The sequence below is a fragment of the Anas platyrhynchos genome, chromosome 15 (genome assembly GCF_047663525.1).
Source record: "Anas platyrhynchos isolate ZD024472 breed Pekin duck chromosome 15, IASCAAS_PekinDuck_T2T, whole genome shotgun sequence".
Classification (NCBI taxonomy): Eukaryota; Metazoa; Chordata; class Aves; order Anseriformes; family Anatidae; genus Anas; species Anas platyrhynchos.
The window spans coordinates 3,690,358-3,714,455 of NC_092601.1; the positions used below are offsets into that span (position 1 = coordinate 3,690,358).

General features: G+C 37.1%; 1 protein-coding gene across 2 annotated transcripts in view; it reads left to right on the forward strand.

Moving 5' to 3' along the window:
- The window catches only part of GRIN2A (glutamate ionotropic receptor NMDA type subunit 2A), a 193,214-nt gene that overhangs the window by 139,691 nt on the left and 29,425 nt on the right, over window positions 1-24,098 (forward strand). For both annotated transcript variants that reach the window (XM_038187006.2, XM_021277526.4), the window contains 2 exons: window positions 1,898-2,127; window positions 8,684-8,844. In XM_038187006.2, coding sequence (XP_038042934.1) covers window positions 1,898-2,127; window positions 8,684-8,844 — 391 coding nt within the window. The remainder of the gene's footprint in view (window positions 1-1,897; window positions 2,128-8,683; window positions 8,845-24,098) is intronic.

Below are 24,098 nucleotides of genomic sequence, written 5' to 3' on the forward strand. Positions count from 1 at the left end.
TCATCCTTCCCTTTCTTCACTTTCAGTTCAGAGTGTGGACAGTTTTTAATTTCTGAACCATACCTTGTTTTATAACGATGTCTCTCAGGTTGGTGAACATAGTCCTAGAGACTATAACAAGCTAATGTTTTCTTCTAGTTGGTGGTTGGTTTGTTCCCTGAACAAGGAGGGTTTTGTAATGTTCAGATATTGTCAACATTTCAATAACTTGGTAAATTTGTAACCTATGTCCAAAATAAACACTGTATTAGGAAGAGGAAAGGAGAAGTATGTACAGACTGGGGATCTGCAGCCTGGGCTGTTCTTTTCTGTTCCACCTTATGTGATTATGTAGTGGCTACAAATTCATATTATGGCACTGCAACATCATAACTTAGCAGTAGAGGCTTGCCACAAATCCAGTTGCTATTCATTTGAAGCTGGGGAAGTTTAAAAATAATGTGACTCTTTACATAGATTATTGTATTTTCTGTGTATTTTTAGTAGGATGAAACTCAATGGTGGTAAAATCTTCAGTAGTTTTCTTGGTATATACTTTCATTCGTATTACTGCTTAGAAAATACTTACTATTCATCAGCTCAATCTTAAATGGCCCTATAGGATAGCTTCATAAACCAAAAGCCAGCTCCATTATGATTATTTTACTGCAGTCTATCTTAGCAATGCAGTAAAAATAGAAAAAAGATAATCTAAGATGTGTTTGAGTCTATCAAGAAAATTTGCACTGTTACATGGAGCATTTCTACTGAAATGACAATATGCACTGAGTGTACCAACTTTGGATTTTATTCCTTTAATAATTATTTTTAATAATGTAAACTAAAGTTAACAAGTAAATCTGAGTTTTAGTGTGCATACCCATAGGCAGGAATAGAGGTAATATTGGAGGAGTCTGCATAACAGCTTTTTGTCTGAATTGTCCCTTAATTGAAAAATGAGTACTTTTGAAAAAGTTGGATGAGTCACGTTCAGGAGCAGCCTGTTTCTCCATTGAACACACAGGGAGTCTAGATGATGTTTGCACTGTACTAACCTAAAGTTGGGTAAGAGGAATCTTCCCTTTATTCTCAGAGAACTCAACAAATACGGTCTTTTTAGTGGATAGTATCTCTGCTAACCTGCTTCTGCTAGTCCATGGGCATGAAGTGAGGGCATTATGCTGACAACTTTGGGTGCTTTCGGATGAATTCAAAGCTGACTGAAAAAAATTACAGAACTGCACAGATTACCCGGGCCAGGTTTCTGCCTGTAATACCAGTGCATTTGAAGCCATGGAACTGACTCTGTACCTGTGAGGTAGCCTGAGTCTCGCTGTAAGTTATGTAACTGTACAGGTTGCTCCTTTTTGTTGATTTATTTTCTGAGTGCAGCGTTGCTTAAAAGTAGGTGAAATGTTCACCCATTTTGATACGCTTATCTGAGAGTACATAAAGTTCAAAAAATATAATGTTGAAGATTGGAGCTTATAAAAATACTTTGGGTGGGAAAAGTATTGGAAACAAATCATTAAGACTTATATCCACAGTTTTCCATTTTACATGTCAGCTGGTACAGAATACTGAAAGGGGACATAGCGTGGCACACACCTTACTGCAAGAGACATCAGTTTGGTCTCCTCCAAACCTATGTTTGCAGTCTCCATTTGAAAACTGCTGAGGTAAATACACGTAGAGAAGTGTTGAAATATTTTTTGCAACAAATATGGAAATAAATGTCATTACAGCAGAAAGTACCGACGCTAAATTCTATGATTACATTGGGAGGACAATGAATATGTATAAAAATATTTTTCATAATGTGTTGGTGAGTGCTTTGTTGTTATCATGTAGTTATGTATTTGTGGTATCTTACCACAAATATACTTGCAACTAAAACAAATGCTCTTTGCAATTCCAGATCCCCATGGACCATCCTTCACCATTGGCAAGGCAGTGTGGTTACTCTGGGGCTTGGTATTCAACAACTCTGTACCTGTGCAAAACCCCAAAGGGACGACCAGTAAAATCATGGTGTCAGTTTGGGCCTTCTTTGCTGTCATTTTCCTGGCTAGTTATACTGCCAACTTAGCTGCATTTATGATTCAAGAGGAATTTGTTGACCAAGTGACTGGACTGAGTGATAAGAAGGTAGCTCTTCTACCTTAAAAGACATCAGTGTCTGTTCTTCGTAATCTTTATACAAATTTGTACTCTGTACTAAAACCTCATTAACTATGACTGCATTAATTGAAAAGAACATTAATTTTGTGAAAAAATGGAAATAAGTTCTTGTTAGATTAAAAGTAATGCTTCATGAACATACAGAAGCTTGAAAAAACTGAAAAGTCAGCTTGAATGCATGGAATACATTTAAAAATATTTAAACATCTCTGTTTAAAATGTTAATAGTTTATTAATTGGCAGAATATTCATTAAACCAGAAACTATCTAGTAATCATCTGATTACTATCAATACTAATTACTAATACAAATTACTAATCAATGCTCCTGAAAAAAAAAAAAAGTCTTTTTGCTTTTCATGTAGTGTGGAGGGAAGTCATAGAGAGTTCAGATTTAGAGTGGTGCTAGCATAACTAGACAAATAGAAACAATAACAATCCATACGTGTTCCCTGTGGACACTCGAATATTTTCCTTGTATACCATATGAAGAATAAAGAGTAAAAATAAAGTTGAGATGTATATTACCTGGGATAAGGCACAGAATTTTGATTGTGGAAGTGGCTTTCCTCAATTCAAGAACTTTTTGTGAGAATTCTGTTTTGAACAGTAGACTCTGATAGTTCACTTAAAGCCTGCTAAAGTTTCACAGAAATAGATAATAAATATGCTTATTTTTGCATATTGTTCTAGCTTGACTGAATTTTCATCTGCTGAAAGTGTTCAAGGTCTTGGTACTTGTGAATTTTAATCAATTGTCCTATAAATCAGAAACCCAGCAATTATTTATTTCTTGTTTCATTTGTGACCACTTTGTTGAAGTGGTATTGCACAAAGTGGTTGAAGTCTGTTTGCAAAATTATTGTAGTGATGGATATACACAAAACACATAAAGGGCACACTGTTCTCAAGTTTGTGCCCAGTTGTTTAAAAATAAAACTAAATCTCGACATCGAGAGGTAATATTTCAATAGACTATAGTACAAGGGAGAACTTCACAGGGAATTTATTTCAAAGGACAGAAGACAAAGGAAATTGTTATTCAAAAGAGGGCAACAGCTCAGATAGACTTGTCTGTTTTCAGTGATCTGAAATATCAAAGTATGAATTTCAAGCATGGCTAGGGGAAAGAGATAAAAAGAAAAGAAAAATGGTAGTAGTTTTGTTTTCATTAGGTTGTGTTATAGCAAAACCTTTGAAAGAATGTGAATACTATAAGAAATACCTCTATTTTAAAATAACGCTTAATATGATACAGATAAAAGGTATTTTTCTAACGAGGATTAAAAAAAATGGATTTGAAAAATCTGTTCAACTATTTGTGATTAAGTACAGAATGTTTTCCTGGTAAGTCCTGATCAGGGCAGGCTTTGGCTTTCACCTGGAATAGTGCTGGTGTTCAGGTCTGCCAATTCATTTGCCACTCTCACCTGTGGGCTGGGTAAATTTCAGTATTTGTTCTGTAGCCATTGGCTAGTATCTTCCTCATTTTTGTAATTTTCCTGTTCTGTCTACTAAACAGGATTTTATTTCTAAAAATAAAAAAAATTAAAAAGGACAAAATAAAAATAGAAAAATACTTGAATTGGAAAACAGCATCTGCTCATGTGCAGTCTTCTCATGATTTGTTTGATCTCTATCTTTTTTTAATTTATTTTACTGTATGGTTCTTCAAATCCTGCCTGAATTATACAGGGATATATCAGGGGAGCTATACCTTTTGTGATTAAAATAGTTAAACAAGCCAGAAATCCAGAAAAGCAATAATCTATTTAAAATACTCTTTGTCATACACAGGTTTTGCCTCCTCTACAAAGCTGAGCTTTTTCAGATTTTCAAAATTTCACATAACTAGGGATAATTTATGGGTATATAATGATTCATGTTAAATAATTTTACTCCCCTCAGCCATGTTGCTGCAATGCTGTTAGTAGTAGATCAGTTAGGAATGTGCAGTACTGTTGCTTGCTGAATAACTCTGTCCTTTGCTGCAAGTAAAGCTGTCATGGGCAAAAGCCAGTGTGAAGGGACAGAAGTGAATATGAGTTAAATTAATTGTAAAGAAGTAATATCTAGAAGTCCACAAAATTCTGGAACAATTGACAACTTTTTTAATAGGAACATAACTAGGGACCTATCAAAGCTATCTTTTTTTGTTAATTTTAATTTTTTTAATGACTGAGCATAATTTTAATCCACAAACTTGAAGATTCCTTTATTATCTTTGTTAGTAGAATTGGCCTTCCAAAACTCATGCATGGCTGGTAAATCAGTTCATTGAACCCATTTCAGTTCCCTTGAACCCGTTTTCCTACTCCCACAACTGAAAAGTCATGCACTTTTGTCAGTGCTGCCCTGCGATAAAGCATTCCCAATTGGAGGTGCTGGCGGTTCTCAATCCAGCTCCATTCAAGACAGATAATAGAGAAGATAAACCAGGAAAATAAGCATCTCTGAGCAGTCATCCCTGACCCTCATCCTTCAAAACCTTCCCATACAGGGAATGTATTCCACTATCATCTAGTTCCGTCGTTTTGCTGAACACATGGTGACATGCTGCTTACCCTTCTCCTTGGCTTCAAGACTTCTCGATACTTTCCTCATCCTTCATAATGTTGCTAATGAACTTCTGAATGCCGTGTCATCTGTGTGTCACCCAGAAACACATGGCACAGCGTGTACTGGAATTAACTGGAAGTGGGTGTTCATAAATTCAAATAATTCAGAAGATGAGAAGAAAATTATATTTTGACATCCTTGTATATGTAAAAGATTTCTAAAAGCTTTGTCTTCATAAAAAGGTACAGAAAATGAGTCCAAAAGTATCAAGCAAAGCTGGCACTCATGGCACTTGTTACTTTTGAGACCATTTATGCCTTGTCTGTTAAAAGAGAGACAAGATCACTACGAGAGAGTACAAAGCACTGGACTACTGTCTAGCAAGCCTTTGTTTTTGTCTGCTGTGGTTCTGCCACACAGTCACATTTTAATGTGTCCCATGTGTGTGTGCTCAAGGGGATTCTCTTTAGCCTTAATAAGAAACCTTAATTATGCCATTTGCAGGTTCCTTAATTTTGCAAGATTCATAGTATTCTTTTTTTTTTTTTTTTTTTGGTGGAATGGCATGAGCTCTCTAGTTACTTAGAGAGATGTTTGGTTTGTGTCATAACAGAGCAGAGTGAACTCAAAAGTCAGTATGGATTATGAGGTAGCTAGGGTGACCCTCTCACCCCAGTCCATCTCTCCACTTCAATATTAGACCTATGCAGTACTTTTTGAGATTTGTTGGACAAAGATATTGAACAATGATTATAATGATAGTCTTGGAAATACTAAATACAGCAGCTATATTTTTCATGATCAGAAATAAGAATGTCAGTGCTTTCCATTTGGTAAAGGAAGAAAACAGAGTTTAATTTATTTATTTTTTTCTCCGCTATCACCATCCATAACTTCCATAAAAATCTCTGTTAGCAGACAGAAAATGTTTACCATTTGCTATTATTGTAGTAATTTCTTCACAGTTCCTTAAAATACTTCAGAAAAATAATGAACTGCTCTGAATACCAGCCTTTTCAGACAGGTGTGCAAATCAGCATACTAAATCAGTATTAAACATCTGTGAAAGATATTTTTCCTCGCTTTAACGAAATTGTCATTTTTCTTAATGCATGTAGATAAAACAAACTAAAATGGTAGGAGTGTTTTCTCAGCCCAAACATTCTGTTTGGGATTTCTAGATCATTAGGACTGTGTGCCACAGATGTAGCAGCAGGCATAGCAGGGGGAAACAGGAATGAATTGCTTAATCATCTGAATAATTGTAGATCTCCCCAATTACATTTTAAGTAGGGGGTTTGTGCATTATATTTAAAGATTTTATTACCAATTAAAAAATATATATATATTTCAGAAGAATTCTAGGAAGGAAATTGTTTCCTAACAGACATTAAATATTTTAATTCCCATCATGGGGTTTCAGGGAAAATGACTGCATCTATAGATTCAATGCTTTTTTCTTTCTTTCATGCCTGTCCCATAGATGTGTGCTGAATCACAGAGCCTCCATACTTCTCTAGGACATGTCAGTTTACAGAAGACAAGTTTAAAATTGCTGATAAGAAATTTATATAACTTAGACGCGAATGCAACATTTTTAAAAACATTGTAAACTGTTTCTTTGTAATATTCAAGTAGTCTATGAGCAGGCAGTAGTAACAATCATTTGAAAACAAAAACAAAAACAAAAACAAAAACAAAAACAAACTCCTCATGACTGCTAAAATTTGTTGGTGGATGGTGTTTGGAACCATTCAAGTCTCTGAATTTTCTGTACTTATTCCACATACAATTTTTTTAATCAATTGAGTTACTTGTTATCCTTATGACCTTCAGATGAACCAGTACTTTCTATTAATCTCTGCTTTCCTGCAGAAATATTTTTGTGTTTTGTGGAATGTTCAGTTTGGGACAGATACCTCAGTTCCTCCAACCATTCCTATGGGAGAAAACTGCCCCTAACAACTTTCACATCTATGAATGTTCTTGAAAAGTGAGACTACGCAAACCAAAACTCCATTTGTAAACCACCCAGATACTCCACCATGATCTTCCTCTTCAATCCCCTTGTCATACCCCAGAATTAGGATCTGAGCTTCCAGAATTCTCACCACAATTGAATTTCCAAAACCACCAACTGCATGACCAGCATCATTTTTTTACAGATCTTGAAATTGGCAGTGATCTTTGATTTTTTTTTCCCTCCCGTATTATTGGTTGGAAAATTTGAAACATATATTAGGAGTTACTGAAAGCCATCTCACTACTTCAGGAATTAATTATCTGACCATTTTATTAAAGTTAATAGCAAGTGACATCTATATCGGTGGAATCTCTGGACATTAGCTTAGGAGCAGGGTTAGCCTCAGTGCCACATCCTAAACACAAAAAACGAGACAGCAAACATAGACTAAGAACCATGACTGGTATACAGTGCAGTTTTGGTGCATGGGTCAATGTGTAAGGTATTAGTAACGTAATAATTTAAATGGTAAAGCTGTGAAAAGGGAAAATGAGAAAAGTACAACATCTGTTAGCTAGATGAATAGAGAAAAACAAAGTTCATTCCTTTATGCTTTGTCAAAATATGCATAATTAAAATGGAGCACTTCATTTTAGTTCTGTAACATGAAAATATTGTTGCAGCCGTAATTTCACAGTCAGGGTTTGATGGAATTGAAAACACTCCCACTTTTTGTGTAAGCCTATTTGTATTCTCTTTCCAAACTGGCACTGGATCCTCAGAATTCTTAATGCCCTGAGACTAAACTTTAAGAAGAGGACTAGTGCATACATAACCCAAAGGAAGCAGCAGCTGTATAAATATTAGCTCTCTCTTGCAGCACGGGGTACATAAATTGCTCTTCTAACTTTGACAATAAAAACAGAGTTCATTTTACCATGTAATTCATGGGTGACTGCTTTTATCAATACTCAATTGCATTTCCTTATTAGCCAATAGTTCCTCTAATTTGAACAGCATTCTAAAATTTATTTCTTAAAGAAACATTTTACCTTGATCTTAAAGTGTTGCATGGTACCTAATGAGAGATCTTGAAAAGCCACATATATAATTTTCAGGTCTGTTAGCAAGTGTTTGTGTAAGACTGTCTGAAACCTGAGTGTGCCCTGAGCTGTTGCTAATCCCTTTGAGATACTTCCTGGCTTGTTTGTCTGTGCTGATGCAATACTGATCGAGAGGGTGAAATTGTAGAATAAAATCTATATGACCTCAGGCAATTGGTTTGTAGTTTTAAATTGTAGGAATAAACTGTGCCTAGGATTCTAGGTGTGAGAGCTCCAGAATCACTCTTCATATAAAGTGGTGAAACTGCTTAGCCCCTGGGAAGATAGAAGAACTGTTCTTCCCCCTGAATCACAGAGGTGGAAGGAAAGCTAGTCCTCACCCTTTCCCTTCCTGGGCACCAGCCTCCTGCAGTCACCCTCCAGAGCAGTGTTAGGCTCTGTGTCAAGTACTGAAAATGAGCCTTTTGCCTGTGCGGACCCACCATGTCTCAACTGAGATGAAGGTTGGAAATGAATTTCAACAAAGATACTGTTTTATTTTGATCATTAAGTAAAAGTAGGTCTGCCTAGAGTTTGGGTTCTCTAGGGAGATGCTGGCAGATGGGGAGTATCTTCCAGTAGCTCTCTGCTCCAGATGCTGTGGTCCTGCCATATTGCAATGCACAGGAGAAAGTCGTATTGAGTGGCAAATCTGAGCTGTTTTTAATTTGGATGTAGATGTTTCTGTGTCGTTCAACCAGTGTGAAGATAATTTCTGTTATAATAGAGCTGGCAATTAACTCCAGGCATTATTTGCCTGGAATAAATTTGAGGCAGCCTATACAGTTTTTTTCTTTTGTACCTACAGTCGCCCTGATAGATATTACTTCCTTAATTGACATCTTCATGGATACCCATTTTGAGGCCTGAAAGACTTTACTTTTCCCTTTTCTCTCTAGTTTCAAAGGCCACATGATTATTCACCTCCTTTTCGATTTGGAACGGTCCCAAATGGAAGCACAGAGAGGAATATCAGAAACAACTACCCTGATATGCACCTTTACATGACAAAGTATAATCAGAAAGGAGTTGAAGATGCCTTGGTCAGCTTGAAAACTGGGTAAGTTTCTACTATGGGTTTTAAAGAATACTATACACTTTGCAGGAACTGAGAAAAATTGATCTGTACTTACTGTGATACTTACTGAGCAGTGGTCTCATGCATGGCGTGTAGTCCATGGAGTTTTGTTTTGCTTTGTTTTTTAAACTGCTTTGTACTGATATCAGAAAAGAAATTGAGCGCCTGTGATTTGTATGACTGTTTTAAAATTGTATGGAAGCTTCAATGCCCAATGTATGATAGATGCACAGGACAGAATTGCTATTCCAATTTTACGAGAAGGGATACAATTGCATCTGGATTTGGGTGTGGGCTCAACACGGATCATGATTTGTACAGTCCCTGCTTATCATTGGAGGACTCTCTCATAGCAATGTGTTTTCAAAAGGTGCATTTTTGACAAGGCTTGTTTGTCTGGGCAATGTGCACTACCTAAGATTTCTTTTCACCTTCCCATCCTTTTGGCATGCTTTTAGGTGCACTCTTAGATTTTCTTCCCTCTTATAATTATCATGGTCTCTTGCTGTCAGATCTAAAGTCTTGACTTTGATCTTAATAAAATCTGTTGAGATGAGGTATTCTAAAGCGTGTTACCTAATTCTGTTTCTGACAATCTTGGCAAATATTCTGGCAAATTTTATTGTCTTTCTTCCTTATGCTATGCGATTTAGACTTGAGTGCTATCCATCCTTTTCCCTCTCTGAACTGGCTCATTCTGCCTTGTTGGTCAAAATGACAGATTTTTCATTTTAATTGTCAAAAAGTTTGAATGTGACTCACAGTTTTCATCATTATATATCAGCATGATATACATGTATAATGGTTTTAATAATCTTTTATAAACATACAGGCTTGATAATAACATGTATTTCTGTTAATAATAGCGGATTACAGAATTTATCCAGATAAGTGTTTTTTGTTTTGTTTGTCATTTGTTGTTTTTGTTTTATTTATTTATTTATTTTAAGTGAGAAGACTAAATTACCAATAGCGGATTAAGTACATCAGCCCCAGTGGCTGTTTGATGGTACAGTTATTACTTACAATGAGAACAGGATATGTCATCTTATACTAAATTAGCTGTTACTTTTAGTCCGTAGTGTGGGAACTGCCTGTTCTTTAATTTTTGCTCTCCTTCCTCCAGATGTGTAGGGGATTGTAACATATTTCTTCTGTGAAAAAAAATGAACTTCTCCAAACTTTTTCATAGTATCCAGATTCCCTTCCTTAAAAAGTTGTCCTTTGTATAGTTTTGTTCGCCACTGTCTCCATGTACTCCCTGAATTGCCATTTCTAAAGGTGTTCTGAAACGGCATTTCTCAAGTGGGCTTTGTCCCATCCTAAGATAGACATGTAACATAAGGTGAGTTGGACCTCACCCAAGGTCTTCCAAACTCTGGGCAGAATTACTGCTCCTGCCAGCGTGTGCAAGTTGTATTTCCTGGGAGACAGCTAAATTGTGCATTGTAGATACTCAGCTGAATTATTTTCCTGCTGTGAATTTTTGAACAGGTAGCTATCCTTAATTTCAGCCATTTCTAGGGCTTGTTTGGGTGGATAGTTTATTTAGGGGATATATATTCTTTGTACTTTTCATCTGCTATTTGTGCTACTGGAGACCCTGAAAAACTAGTATTAGATTTAAAATAAGGCCAATTGTCAGACACTTTATCATGAAAAGGAGTGAGCTGCCTGGCTGCAAGGGAGTTCAGGACATTCACTAAAACTCAGGCTGGCTGCTCTTGCGCCAGCTCTTCCAGCTGCTCTTCCTTAAATGCTTTAGTCCTTTGACAGCAATAAACCATTCATTTTTAAATAGATGTTTGTTTCCACTGGAGTTTCCTCTTCTAAGTGATTTCCCAGTGTGAATACTCTTAAGTGTCTACCTTGCTCCTCTTGACTGACATTTCTCTAGCAAATGGTACAAATAAGCTGCCATGTGTGGTGTTTTCTGCATCAGTGTAACTGCTACATACTGCTGCACTCCTTAGTATTTTGTCCCATAGCACCTACAAGATTAAGCAGCACGCCATCAGCTGCTGAAATTTCCTATGATACAATTGTCATGTTGAGTTTGCTTAGATCACATTTTTGGACATTCCAGCAGAAAAGTAGTGTCAAATGGGCTTATGCATTTTCTCCCTGTACTTTCTGCCAAGCAAAAACTGTGCAAAGCCCTAATCTCTGTGGTAATTGTGGATAATAAGCTCAGTTACAGATCAGGCAGCATGACTGTATCTTCTTTTTGACTCAGAGTAGTTTCTCTCTAGAAAGATGATCTCATTTAGGTGACCAAACCGATCAGCCTGTGTCATTGTCCCCTGTCACTTTGCACCTTTGTCCCACTCAGCTTCTCCTTTTTGCAAAGACATTTGGTGAGGATGTGAGGCAGTTCCAGTGGCTGACACCTCAGGCATCTGTGAAGCTTAAAGTGTCCTGAACGAAGGAGATGAGCCTATGTAATATGGGACTGTAATAATTTGCATTCTCAGTAGGAAAGACAATAAAAGCATGAACTGGTATTTGTCAGGGTATCACAATTGCCTGCCTCTTCTTTTTGTCCAGTCTTACGTTCTTCAAAAACAGCATTTTTCACTTTTTCTACTTTTTTTTGTTGTTGTTCTCTTCCTCAGTATATATGTTTTCTCATCTGTGGCATCCTTCCCATCATCTTCCTTTCTCCATCATGATTTTTTTTTGACCAGATTGCAGATTATTTTACACTTTCATATGAAGTTTCATCCCTCTCATCCTTCTCTAGAATAGATCAAGCTGTCACCTTCCCTACTTCACTGGAGCCCATGGGTTTGGATCCTTTGTGCCCCCTGGAGTCTATGTTGCTGCTGCTTTTTTGAGAATGACATATCTTTCCTTCCACAATCTTTTTCTGCTTCCCAGCAAATATATAATTTCTACTTTCTTCTTCAGCATGTGTGTGTCCTGATTGCAACTATTTCATTTGTTTTCATCTGTATCTCTTGTCAAAGTTATCCCTAGATTTTTTTTTTCTTCTCATTTCATCATCATCATCATTGGTAGCATACAACAAACAATTTTTCTTACATATCAAGCAGCTTGCTGCTTCTGCACAGCTTTTTGAAGATGAACAACTTGATAATTATAGAGTCATAGACTATAGACCTGGTAAGGACTTGCAAAGATTGGCTGGTGGATATTGCTGTGTCAAAATAAACAGTGCCTGTGTTCCTCATGAAGAATTTTGATATAACCTGTATGTATTTTGAATATCACTTTAAAAACTACTTTTATTTAATTGAAGACATAAGATTTAGTCACATTTGACTCCTCATATACAGTGTTTGATTCCAGTTTTAGGGTGTAGCAAAAATACCAGCAATCAGGCAATACTTAGAGTTTGAATAATACTGCCCATATGGCATCTGAGCTAAATAAAATAAAGCTTTTAAGTGGTTGCTTCTCACAGTTCAGTATAGTTTTGCTATTTCTCAGACTCTTAAGTTTCTAGATTAATTAGTGTTAGTCTCTTGGGAAGTGTTGGAAATACTTTCTTCTTTGAGACCATCATGTTTGATATGTAAGGTCATTTAATTTAACTGGATGGAGAAAGAAGGAAAGAGACACAAGCATAATACTTCAGGTGCACAGATTTCTGTAAGATATATATAAATTTTTTTCAGAGACATGCACGTCTCTATCTGTTTCGGGAAGAAAAAAAAGAAAAAGGTTGTTTTCTTGCCTTTTCACAAGAAGTGAGCACTCAGCTGTCTGAGTCGAGTCACTGATATGGCCAGGAAAATTCCAGGGGCAGAAATATGAATAGGAATGTGTATGAAACGTGTATGGTTTAGGGGTTCGATAGGTTCTGTTGTTGGAGAATTGCAGTACATGCAGAGATGAGCATGTGCACATTATTGTGTCAAGGAAGCCTTGAATAAAATGCCAAGACCCTTCCTGTTTGCATCATTAACAGAGTAAATGCACAGTGTTTCACAATCAGCTTACATGGAAAGCATCATTCTCAGAAAGAATTGACTGGGAAATACTGCAAACTCAAAGGGAAAGATGATCTGTGCTTTAGGCTGACATTGATGTTAAACCTTCTCCTGCAGGTGAAGTTCCTGGTTCATTGCAATGTACCTGTGAAGACTTGTTGCTATCAGTAGTGGAGGCAAATTTATCAGTTGTATTGGCTTTTTTCCTTTGTTTGATAAAAAATCAATCTTTGATTCTGACAACAATAAAAAATACTATCTGTAAAGTCTCAGTAATATCTACCTCTTGTCAATAGGGTCTCAGTCCTGTGAGGCAGAGATACATTTATCAGAAAGCTGCCGAAACATTGTTTCAACAAAACAAAGAATTTTTTGTATTCCCTTTATTAATTAAAACTAGCAATTTCCACCTGTGCCTGTTGACAAGGAACAAAATTAATGTACCTTGTTATTGGAGCACTGCTTAATATTTTTTTCAAAACAGTAAAATAAAAGATTCAACAACATACAGTATTGAAAGTAGTCACAGTTTTACAAGCTTGCCAAAAATGTAGTGGTGTTTTTTTTCCAAACTTCATGCACGTAAGTGGGCAGCTGAACCAGATGTGCTACCTGTAGATCTTCAGATTGCTCTCTAGACAGAAGTTCAGGAATTTTCCTCAGGTTTTTCTTCCTTTTCTTCAATGAAAACCGAAACAGCAGTTATTATCCAGATAGTGAAGAGTGCAAGAGACTATGTTAGCCAATGTCTTCTTCATGGGAGAAGTCCAGCTCTGTTAGAGTCATGGTGGCTTCTTCATCTTCTTCAGATACTTCTTAATAATACAAAGTTCTAAAAATGCACTAGAAGTATTTCTGTCCATGCTGTGTTTAATCAAACTATCCTTCCTGAATCCACTGCACAGGACAGACAACTATCATTTTATTTCTTGAAGAGAAAACAATTCTTTGAATTCATAACCAAGTTGTTTTTACAGTGGCTGTTTGGGTGTGTTTGTTTCCATTTGCCTTGCTGTATTTTTCCAACTTTTTCTAGATGAGATAGATAGATAGATAGATAATGCTGTCCTTTTCCAAGGCAAACAACCTTATTTGTTATAATGCTTTAGTGTGGGTTGTGTCAGCTTGGAGTTGTGTTTGCATGTAGCATTTCTCCATGTATGATTGTTCTGCTGCCATGTAAAAGTGTAAAGAGGAGAACATTCAACAGCAATAGACTGAAAGTGCATTGAATGTTCTCACCCTTTCCGTAGCACAGCTGCAGTGGTGTGTTGTCTGGAATTTAACTGCTAATGGCTGAAATGAGAAAAATTCTTTGGGACTTTCTTTTCCAACTATACAAATAAGATAGGAAGCTTTCACTTGCCTATTCCTCATCACTGATGAATCCATCTTTTTTTTTTTTTATTATTATTTACTTCCTTAATTTTGCCGGATAGGGAGAACACAGGCTAGCATCACAGCATGTATCTTTTTTTTTGAGAAAAGAGGTGGCCTTTTTAGTTGATGCTGTTTTCTGGCAGCATATTGATGTGAGGACTTTATTTCAGTTTCATTGCAAAAAGCTGTCAATAGAGCTTGTTTCAAGGAAACTGCGGAAATGAATCCCTTGTGTTCCACGGGCAAGCAATCCCTTGCTATACACCTGCAGATCCCTTTGCTACCATGAACGTTTTTCAGTTTTTATTTGCAGCCACAGCTGTGACTATAAACTCAAGGATTTGATGCTGAAGTTTACTTGGGATTCCATCTGCCTTCCTGTTAATGACTGCAATATTTGGTAGTTTATACACATCAAGGTCAGTGTCTTATTCCCTCCTTATCTGTGGCATACTGGCAGAAATATGAAGCTGCTTTAAATGCATGCCATGGTGACAGCCTTTCTGCCAGACACTGGACAGGTATGGCCTCGCATGCAATGGTTTATCAAATTTGAACTGTCCTAAGAATATGTTATTGACCTGCAGATGTGGCCTGAGCTGTCAGTTGCTTTGATAGGAAGAGGTGAACAATCTACTCCTCAACATTTTTAATGACAGATAATTGTGCTAGACAAAACACCTGGAAGAGGCTAACTGAACTGTGTGGAAGTTATTCTCTCTGCCCCATAGACACACACTCTCCCACCTGAAAACGATAAAAAGTTTTAATTATTTTAAAGCATGCAATTGTACTGAACAGAGAAAGTGCAAGAGAAAACCCCAGAAGGCTCTGATGCCCTTTTAACCCTCAGTCCCTAAGCTTATTGACCTGAATTGGATATTTGTTGTGTTAACAATGCTTATAATCATGTCCAATTCACAGCTTTGCACATCCCATTATTTGTTGGGCAGATATAGACTGGTCAGAGGCTGTGCTGGCAGCTTCTGCAGTGTGTTACAGGCACAACCAGGAGGCAAACATCTCCATTTCTGTCAGGTGGAACAAAATTCAGATTATGCCCAGCAGGTCCTTCTGTTCATTAGGTCTGTTAATTAACATGGTAGTGTGCCTAAAATAAAAACACAACAACAACAACAAAAGAAGCTTGTCTTTTGGACAGCCAGCTGACTTCTTCGCTTGGATGCAAACCCATTTTTACAATTGTTCTCAATTTATTTTGCAGAAAAAATTAATCAAAATTTTCATCAAAGGAAAAGTTTCTAGTTTTTATTCTTTCTGAAGTTCATACCTTTTCACCTAAAATGAGGAGTAAAACTATGACATAAATTGCCTGTTTGAGAGAAAAATTATATCTTTAAATTTTACATAAAAAGCACAAGATCTTCATCATTCTTGTGGGCAGATAATAACAGCTTGTAACTGGAACTCAAAGAAGCATTCAGCTGACATAAATTTTTAAACTTTTAATCTAGTGGCTCAATATTTTCTGACTGTTTCTGATTGACAACACCTTGCAATATTTGTAATTGAGACTATTCACCCTTTTCTTAGACTTCTAATATTACAACTCATATAGCAATAGTTTTAGCAAATTTTGGAAAAACTACCTAAGGTGGTTGGCTTTGAAGGAGGAAGGGAAAGGTGAGTGGACAGCATGAGATATCTGTAGTCTGTAATCATTTATTGCTTGCAACCCTCCTGGGTGCCTGTTACGATACATGAAGGGAGATGTCTTTACCAGAGGCACAAGTTTATGCAAATAAATATTAAAATAATGTATGAAACCCTTAGTATTCAGCTCTCTTTCTAGGAATGATGTTTTCATGCCTTTTTATGGCCTACTCATGAAGTCTGCTTGGGTTTTGCAAAGCTTTCTAAAATCTTTGAAAACAGGATTAAAAAATGCAGTACATCATCTGAAATAACCAGTATTCAGATGGGCGATCCTTGCTCCAATCACATTTTTAAGATACCACTGAAACTACAATCTGAAGTTTAAGTATGTGCTGATGTTAATGAAGAGGGAGTGCGGTTCTCCCTCAAAGTGTCTCCTTCTCCTTTTGAAGTGTCTTTCAAGGACTTAAAGTCTTAGAGATTAGCCATTTGGGATACTCAGAATTCACTGGTTTAAATTACTGTAACTGAAACTTGTTTATTTGGAAAAATATATTCATTGATCTGCTCTTATTACAACAACAACAAAAAATATAAATATTTTTGTTTTAGGAATTAGCTCTTTAGCCTTTTTTTTTTTTTTTTTAAGCAATATATTGAGTGATGAATCTAATTTGTATCTCTCAATGTTATTTCATTAAGGAGAAAATTACTGTCCATATTTTCATCAGATCTATAAGATATTCCTTAAAGAGACTTTTGTCAGTCCCTGAATGACCAAATTATTGTGCCAGGTGATCATTCCTTTAAAGGCGTGATAAAACCAAAATGTGAATGTGTAGAAGAAGACGGGAAATTAATATCTCAGATAATTCTCTGTCAATGGTATTTATATCTAATAGAAAGGAATATACAATAGCTTAGAGGACCGATATAACTAGCTTCTGGATAGCTCTATTCTCATACAAAGCCACACACTAGACCGTTTAATTATAACTTTTTGACATTTTTGGTAAAGAAGCATGCATTTCAGCAGCTTGTCTGAAAAACAAAAGAATATTAAAAAAATGCCAGTAGATTGTGAGACAGAAACATGGGAACTCCTTCTAAGAAAAAACAACATGAATTGAACTTTAATTTTCTCAGTCAAATAAAACACAAAACCAAGCTAGACTACATCTGAAGTGCAGGCAATGTTTGCCTTAAATAATATACAGTGTCATGTGTTATGCCTTCATACTTTCTGCTTTGTAGCTAGACTAGAAGTAGAGGTGAAAAATACTTTCAGAAATTATAATTCTGTAGAAGCCTTTAGTGGCAACAAGTTAAAATAATCACAACTGTTGACCATTTTAGATGTTCTTATTTAAGCAAAAATGAACATTGGACTGTCCTTCTCTTGCTCTCCGCTTTTTGTTCTCTTCCGTCTCTTTCTTTCCTCTTTCCTGTTTGGCACCAGATTTTTCAAGTTCAGTGGTGACTGACATTATGCTGAAATTTCTGAGTTAAACTGGCGTAGTTCTGGAGATCAGGTGTTGAGAAAACCAATATTAAAACAAGCTCAGAAAGAAACTGAAAAAATTGGTGGAAGGTGAATTATCTGGCAGCTGTTAAACATGTTGGGGGATTTAATACAATCTCTAGCTCATAAAATCTCCATTCATCTGAAGCCAAGAAGATACGCAGGGAAAATGGCATCCACGTGTCTTGTTTCTTTTATTCCTTCTGGAACATTTATAGTGTGCTTATGTCAGAGATATTGGGACTTAAATCTAAGCCAGGGAAGATCTACTGCCTATGTATAAGTATTCCTAACTGTAAATATGTCTGGGCAAGTCAAAGTCAAACTGGGCAAAGTTGCAAATCAGACAGCCCTCAGTAAAGATCCATAACTACCTGGGAGAGCAAGATGTTTGCTATGTTCCAGAATGTCTATTTATCCCTACCAATTTTGTCAGTAAGTACTAAATTATTGTACAAATACAAATACGTTCTCCTTAAAACCATCTGAAGAAGCTAATAATGTGAATAATGATCTCCTTCCTGACATTCTGTAAAAAAACTCTCTGCTAAACAGTTTTCTCTCCTGGTTGGCTGGGGTCAGTCAACTTCTGAAATCAATAACTTCATTTAGTTTGGCATTCGATGGCTGTGGTAGTTTACTTTCAATTTACAGTATGCTGCTTTCTTTTGGACTTCATTCTAATATCAATTTCAGTATTCATTCTAGTATTTTTTTTGCTGTTACACTGGGTGAAAAGATTCTGAAGTGAACTTATATCCATAGACACTGAAAATAGGAATTGGAAAGCCAGTTTGCAACTGGGCAACTTCTATTTGTGCTGAAAGACTGTGGAGATATGAAGACATTTAAATTGCTCTTCCATAGGCATGTTTTTCTTGGTGTTGGTAGTGTATTTTTTTTTTTTTTCTCCTGGGGATCTGTTCACTCAAGGATCAATTCTGACATCTAATAGCTTAAAAGAAACATGTGCCTGAATCAGCATAGCTTCCTGCTTCTTGCTGGTGTTACTGCTGAAGTGAGCTGAGTACAGGGTTTGTATTACGAAGTCCCACCAAGCTGGTAGCATGGTGATAAGGACATCCTGTGGTATCTCCATTCACAGCAGGATTTTCTGGCATCAGTTTTTCTCATGTTTTATCCCTATTTCCCCATCACTTTGCAGTCTTTCAGGAAATACAGTGCTTCTTACATCCTTGTATTTCTTCCATGTATTGAAAAGTCTAAATAAATAATGAACTGTGTAGGACTTTATGTGCTGTTCCAGGGGACTCTGGGGTGAGGTTGTTTTTTACAGGTTTTGATGAAGAGGAAAATAACAATTTAGGTGCTTATTGGGATCTGACAAAGCAGTCACTGAAATGTCTGGGGAGGCTCATACCTCAATAGTTTCAAATAATCTATAAACAGGAGCAGACATCATCATGTCCAGTAAAGCTGGGCCACATTATCAGGGCTTTCTTCATGGCCATTCAGATAAATGTTCTGTTGAGCTTATCCAGAACAAGTTGCCTCCAGGAAAAAAATGGCTTGTAGTGTGCTCTTCTGGTATATTTTTAAAAAGATTATTCATTTTGTCAACGTTACCATCACCATCATCATCATTATTATTATTTTACATAATGTAGTTATCAGCCCAGTGTCTTTAAATATTAAAAAGAACCTGGAGATAAAATGAGCAGGTGAAAGTATCTATATCCCATCTAACTGCTCTTCTTTTGAGAGGAAGCTATTCTAACTTTTAATGCTCATTTGATTTGGGGAACAGATCAGCAGATCAGGTGCTTGGTGAAATGTGCTGAATTCATCCTTCATTATGCTATTGTAACTGGGACAAAACCTTTAATCTAAAAATATATCCCCCTACTTGACTTTTCAAATTTTGTGTTTTGATAAACTGATGCTTTAGAAGTACTTCATTGCTTGGCTTCTGCAACCCGAAATGGGACACTATTCCACTGCTAAAATTAACATAAAGGCGTGCAACATTTTCCATCATTTTGTCACTAAGGCAAATATTATAGGGACTGGGAAGGAGGTTGCATAGATTGTGAACTCCTGTGAGTGAGAGGCTGAATATGTGCACTCAGGTAACTATGGGCAAGTCAGGCAGGAACTCCTCCAGCAGCCTGAGATGGCCCTGACAGGTGAGGTGAGCCTCTACAATCTCTCAGGTTTTGCAGGATGGTAATAAAGTTTGTCAGATCTTTGTGCCTTTCAAGTTTTGCACCTGCATTTTCTGTGTGAAGATTGAAGCAAGGACAGTTTGAGTTCGGAGAGAACTTGGAAGGGGAGAGATCCACTCCCTGCTAATGAGTTCATCGTTTAGGTGGGTTGAACTTTGCTAACCTGTGTTGTGGCACAGGGTGGTCATTAAGTTAGCCCCTAATGAATTGGTAATGTCATGGAATGTCAAGGAATCCACCCAGTATATGTTAATTAAGTTAATTTAAGATTTTTGTGGACCTACTTGGATATATTCAAGAATCACTGTAATGAAGTGCCATCAGATAGCCTGGAGTAAGGCAGAGAGAACTGGGGTTGTTTGGCCTGGTGAGCCTAAGTGTCATGCTAGCGTGCTTTTATTGAAGCCTTGTGTTTAGAGCAGTCTTCCTTTGCTTTGATTGCTGCATCACTCTCTACTGACCTTTTGGCATTAGACTCCTGGACACATTTTTAGAGAGGCACAGATGAGGTTATGTCTCTCACTGTGCACTCTTGTCATGCTTTCTTTTATCTCTTTGGTGGATGTGACAAAAATAAAACAACAACATAAACAACAAAACAAATCTGTAAATCCATCATATATTGCAACCAGGAAGTGCATGTTTGATTTAAAAGGCACTCTTCATCAAGAATAATGTAGAAAAATCACTGAGATAGAGCTGTTTACAGCAAAATGCAGTGCAAGCAAATCTCTATGATGGTGCAATTCGTAAATTCTATGCATTCTTGTTTTGTGTAAGTCAAATCTGTGTTAGTAACAAATACACAGCTTTTGTGTGATCATGAAATAACATATTTGGGGTGTCAGAAAACATAAAGAAATGTAAGAAAAGGAACTGATTCCAAAGTTAATGTGGATCTGACAGATGAACATCATCGAGTGTTGCCCACTTTAGCGAGAAATTAATTCTGCGGTATATATTGAATGTGTGGATTTACTGCTCTAGTTGAAAACTGGAAGGTGACTTCAGTCATAATCCAGTTTCTCTGATCCTGAATGGAAACACAATATTATTTGTTCCATACGACTCAGTGACTGAAGATAAAGAAGAATAATGGGAATAAACAGAACTGCATAAAAGCATCCCTCTCATTTCCCGAATTCTTCACTACAGGCTGTAGTAGGACACAAAGTAATTGGAAGAAGTTGATTTCCTGTGAGCAGATAGTCATTTTTGATTATTCCCTCTTCTTTCCATCACAACAAACAAAATTCCTGAATGATCATGTGGCTGGTTAAGGAAGAAAAGAAACATTTTCCAAATGCACTATCCTTTTGTTTTTTGAGGAAGAAACCATGACTAATAAAGAAGCATTTTCCTAATCCTGCTTTTCAATTTCCATTATGCAAATCTTGTGAAAAGTATGTGCTAATACTGAAGATAAGGAAAATCACTGTTACATTGGGGAAGTGTTTTAATCTTTTCAGAAATTACTCTTCTGTACCTTTTCCTCATCTAAATTTAATTTTCTTTAAACAGGATATTTTTTTTATTTTTTTTGTCTGTATACTGCAGCGCATAGAGAATGATTTTTCAACTCTTATATTTCATGCAGTCCTATAAATGTTTGTGTACAAGACTGTCCACGTGTTTTTCACAGATCACCCACTTCAAATTATTGCATTCAGTAATGTTTTTGTTTATTTTAGAACTATTCCAAATCATAATTTTATAACACCCGCTGTTCGTCTATGCTGTATGAGCTAAAATTCTCCCCACCACCCATTCCTCTCTATTTGCTAGGTAATGAAGGACACTTGCCTTGTCGATGCTCTTACACAAATGTTTCAGGATGTGTATTTTCTCTCCTACCTGGGATTATTGCAGTAGTTCAGAGGAAGTTTACAAACCTGCCAGTTGCTCAGATGAGTCATAGTACTGTAATCCTGTTCCTCTACATTCGTTGAAGATTCCTGGCATGTTTGGCCAGTATCTGGTATCTATAAATCTTGGTTCTTGCTGCATTCTAGTTTCTATAGCTCTCTTCTATCTTTCTTGTAATTCTTGGCAGTTTATTTAAACCTACACAATGTGACAAAGCTTTTCACCCCCTGAAGTGGCTGAACTGAAGCAGCAGGTTTAATTGATTCATCTTTATGAGACTAAGGTTTGCAAGAGGCTGTGAGCCTTTCTTGATGTGGGTTGCTGTACCCTAGGCATGTAAGCTGTTACTCAGAGGCTATGTGACTTAGATGGCTTGACACTCAAGCCATCTGAAAGTTTCTCAGCTTTCAACTGCATTTTGCTGCCACAAGAGTGAGGATGCTGAGGCTTTCCAGTGCTTGTGAGGAAGGGAAAGGGTCAAATTTTTGGACTTGCCTAGATTTGGCTCTCTCAGTTTTCATAAACTCTTCTTGAGGAATGTTTAAAGTTGTTTGAAAGTTCTTGAAAATTCAGTGTGTCAGGAAATCCACCTTCTAATGATGGAACATTTGTTTGCCCTAATATCTGAGAGTTTCATGTGTGGCATATTCCCTACCCATGCTCCAGGGGTACATCACATTCCGAAGCTTTGCTTTGCAAGGAAAAGTGCTTCTGTAATCAGCACATGGTGAGGAGATAATTAAGCCTTGAGAGGTTATAGGATTTATATTGGAATAGGAGAAAATATACTCTGAATATGAGCTTGTATTTGTAGAAAGCAAGATTTTTTCAGGGCAATCAGCGTTTTGATTTACAGCTCAGTCATTGGGCAGCAGTGCAGAACCCTTCAGCCCTCAGCCCCTGTCAGGAAAGCACCTCATGTTTATAAATTGGTTTGCGTAATAAGATTTGTTGTGACCTTCTAGACATAGTAGAGAGAGAAAGCTCCTCAAAGTAAAGCTGCCTGTTTTTTCAGAACCTCCGTTCCTTGCTGTGCACCCACTGCAGCTGACTGATGCCAAGCTCTACTGGGAAGCTGGGGAGGGTCCACAGTGAGTGAGTGAAACTATGACTGTGCCTTGACTTTCTTCCCAAGGTGCTGGTAGAGTGCTGAACAGCTGAGACAAGCTGCATATAGAGTGTGATTTCTAAGGTAGCACAAGGCTTTTGCCCTGAAGTCTTTAGCAAAGACACCTCTTTCCTCTGTAGTTCTGACTGAGTCTCTTTTGACAGAAGATGAGTTGACTCTATATTTTCATCAAGTTTACCAGCATGCATTTTACATGCTTACACTGAAAAGGAAATAAAAAAATAAAACCACACAATAAACCCCAGAATAAAGAGATGAGAAGCTCCAAAGTGTATTTTAATTTAGTTTGGCTTATTGCAGCAGTGACGGCACCCACCAGGAGGAGTGCCACCTTCCAGTACTTTGCCTGATCCAAAGGCATCCACCCAGCAGGGAAGTATCCTTCCTTCCCCACAGATAACTGCAGAGGGCTGAAAGCATGAGATTGGAGTATATTGATTATGGTACTTGCCTGCCATAGGTCAGAAATGTTACAAATATCTTGAGAGTATGGCAAACAGTTTTTCTTCTTTCTTTCCCTTGTGTGCCTGCCCAAAGAACTGTCTGGCCTTGTGTTGAGGACACCTCTGCCCCAGCAGGCCAGCTGGGCCCAGTTTAGCTCCCCTCAGTGCTAGGAAGCCATACCTCATTTCCAGACTGAAATTGTGACATGACACCTTCCAGATGTTTAACAATTGTTTTCTCCATATCAATTAATTAATTTAAAGGAAGGAGACAGTAAGATATATTTAGAGTCAATGGAGCTAAACTGACTTTTAAACTGAGGATTGCACCAACAGAGTTTTAGGGAAAAGTAGAAAACAAAATGTTGGCCCAGATATTTCTTCTAATGATTGCATTTGTAGTTTCTCTAAAGTAACTACTTCACTAAATTCTGGTTTGATGACTTGGATGGTGACTATTGGAGGAAATATCCTTGAAGGGACACAATAAAGTGCAGTAAGAAGTGAGAGAAACTCTTAACTTTCTCATAACAGCAGACAGTATCCAACAACCTCACTCTCCTCTGGTATTTCCTTGGTTTAACATGAGATGGATAGGGCATTTTCCTCAGTGCCAAAGTTGCTATTTGATCTAGAGTTCTGTAAAAGTTAGGATTCTGTATGAATCTGTTGATTAAATATTTAAGAACAAACATCAGATTATGTTGTGCATGAAAGATTGTTTTCCTCTGTCAATAGCCAAAATCTGATAAGCCTAGGTATTGCTCTGTTCTGCAGCTACAAATGAAAAGCTTTATCAATAAAAACTTAAGATAGTGGCAAGTGTGACTCCAAAACTTCAACAGCAACTGAGTTCACTACTGGGACATACTACACGTGTACAAAACTAAAGTTGATGCCCTCGTACCTGTTTGTGCCACAGTGAATTTATTTTTACAGTTCCGTTCCCATGAAGACAGGTCCCAGCTGTTTATGAAGTGTTTTTCCAGCCTCTGTCATTTGCATCTCTTCAGAAAATTTCAGCAGTGCTCCATAGTAATGTGCTGTGGCTCTCCAGAGGCAGAGCAGAGTGACAGTGCCCAGGAGCTGCAGCGCCGGTAGGGGTGGGTGGAAGAGCCCTCCTACCCCCAACTGTGA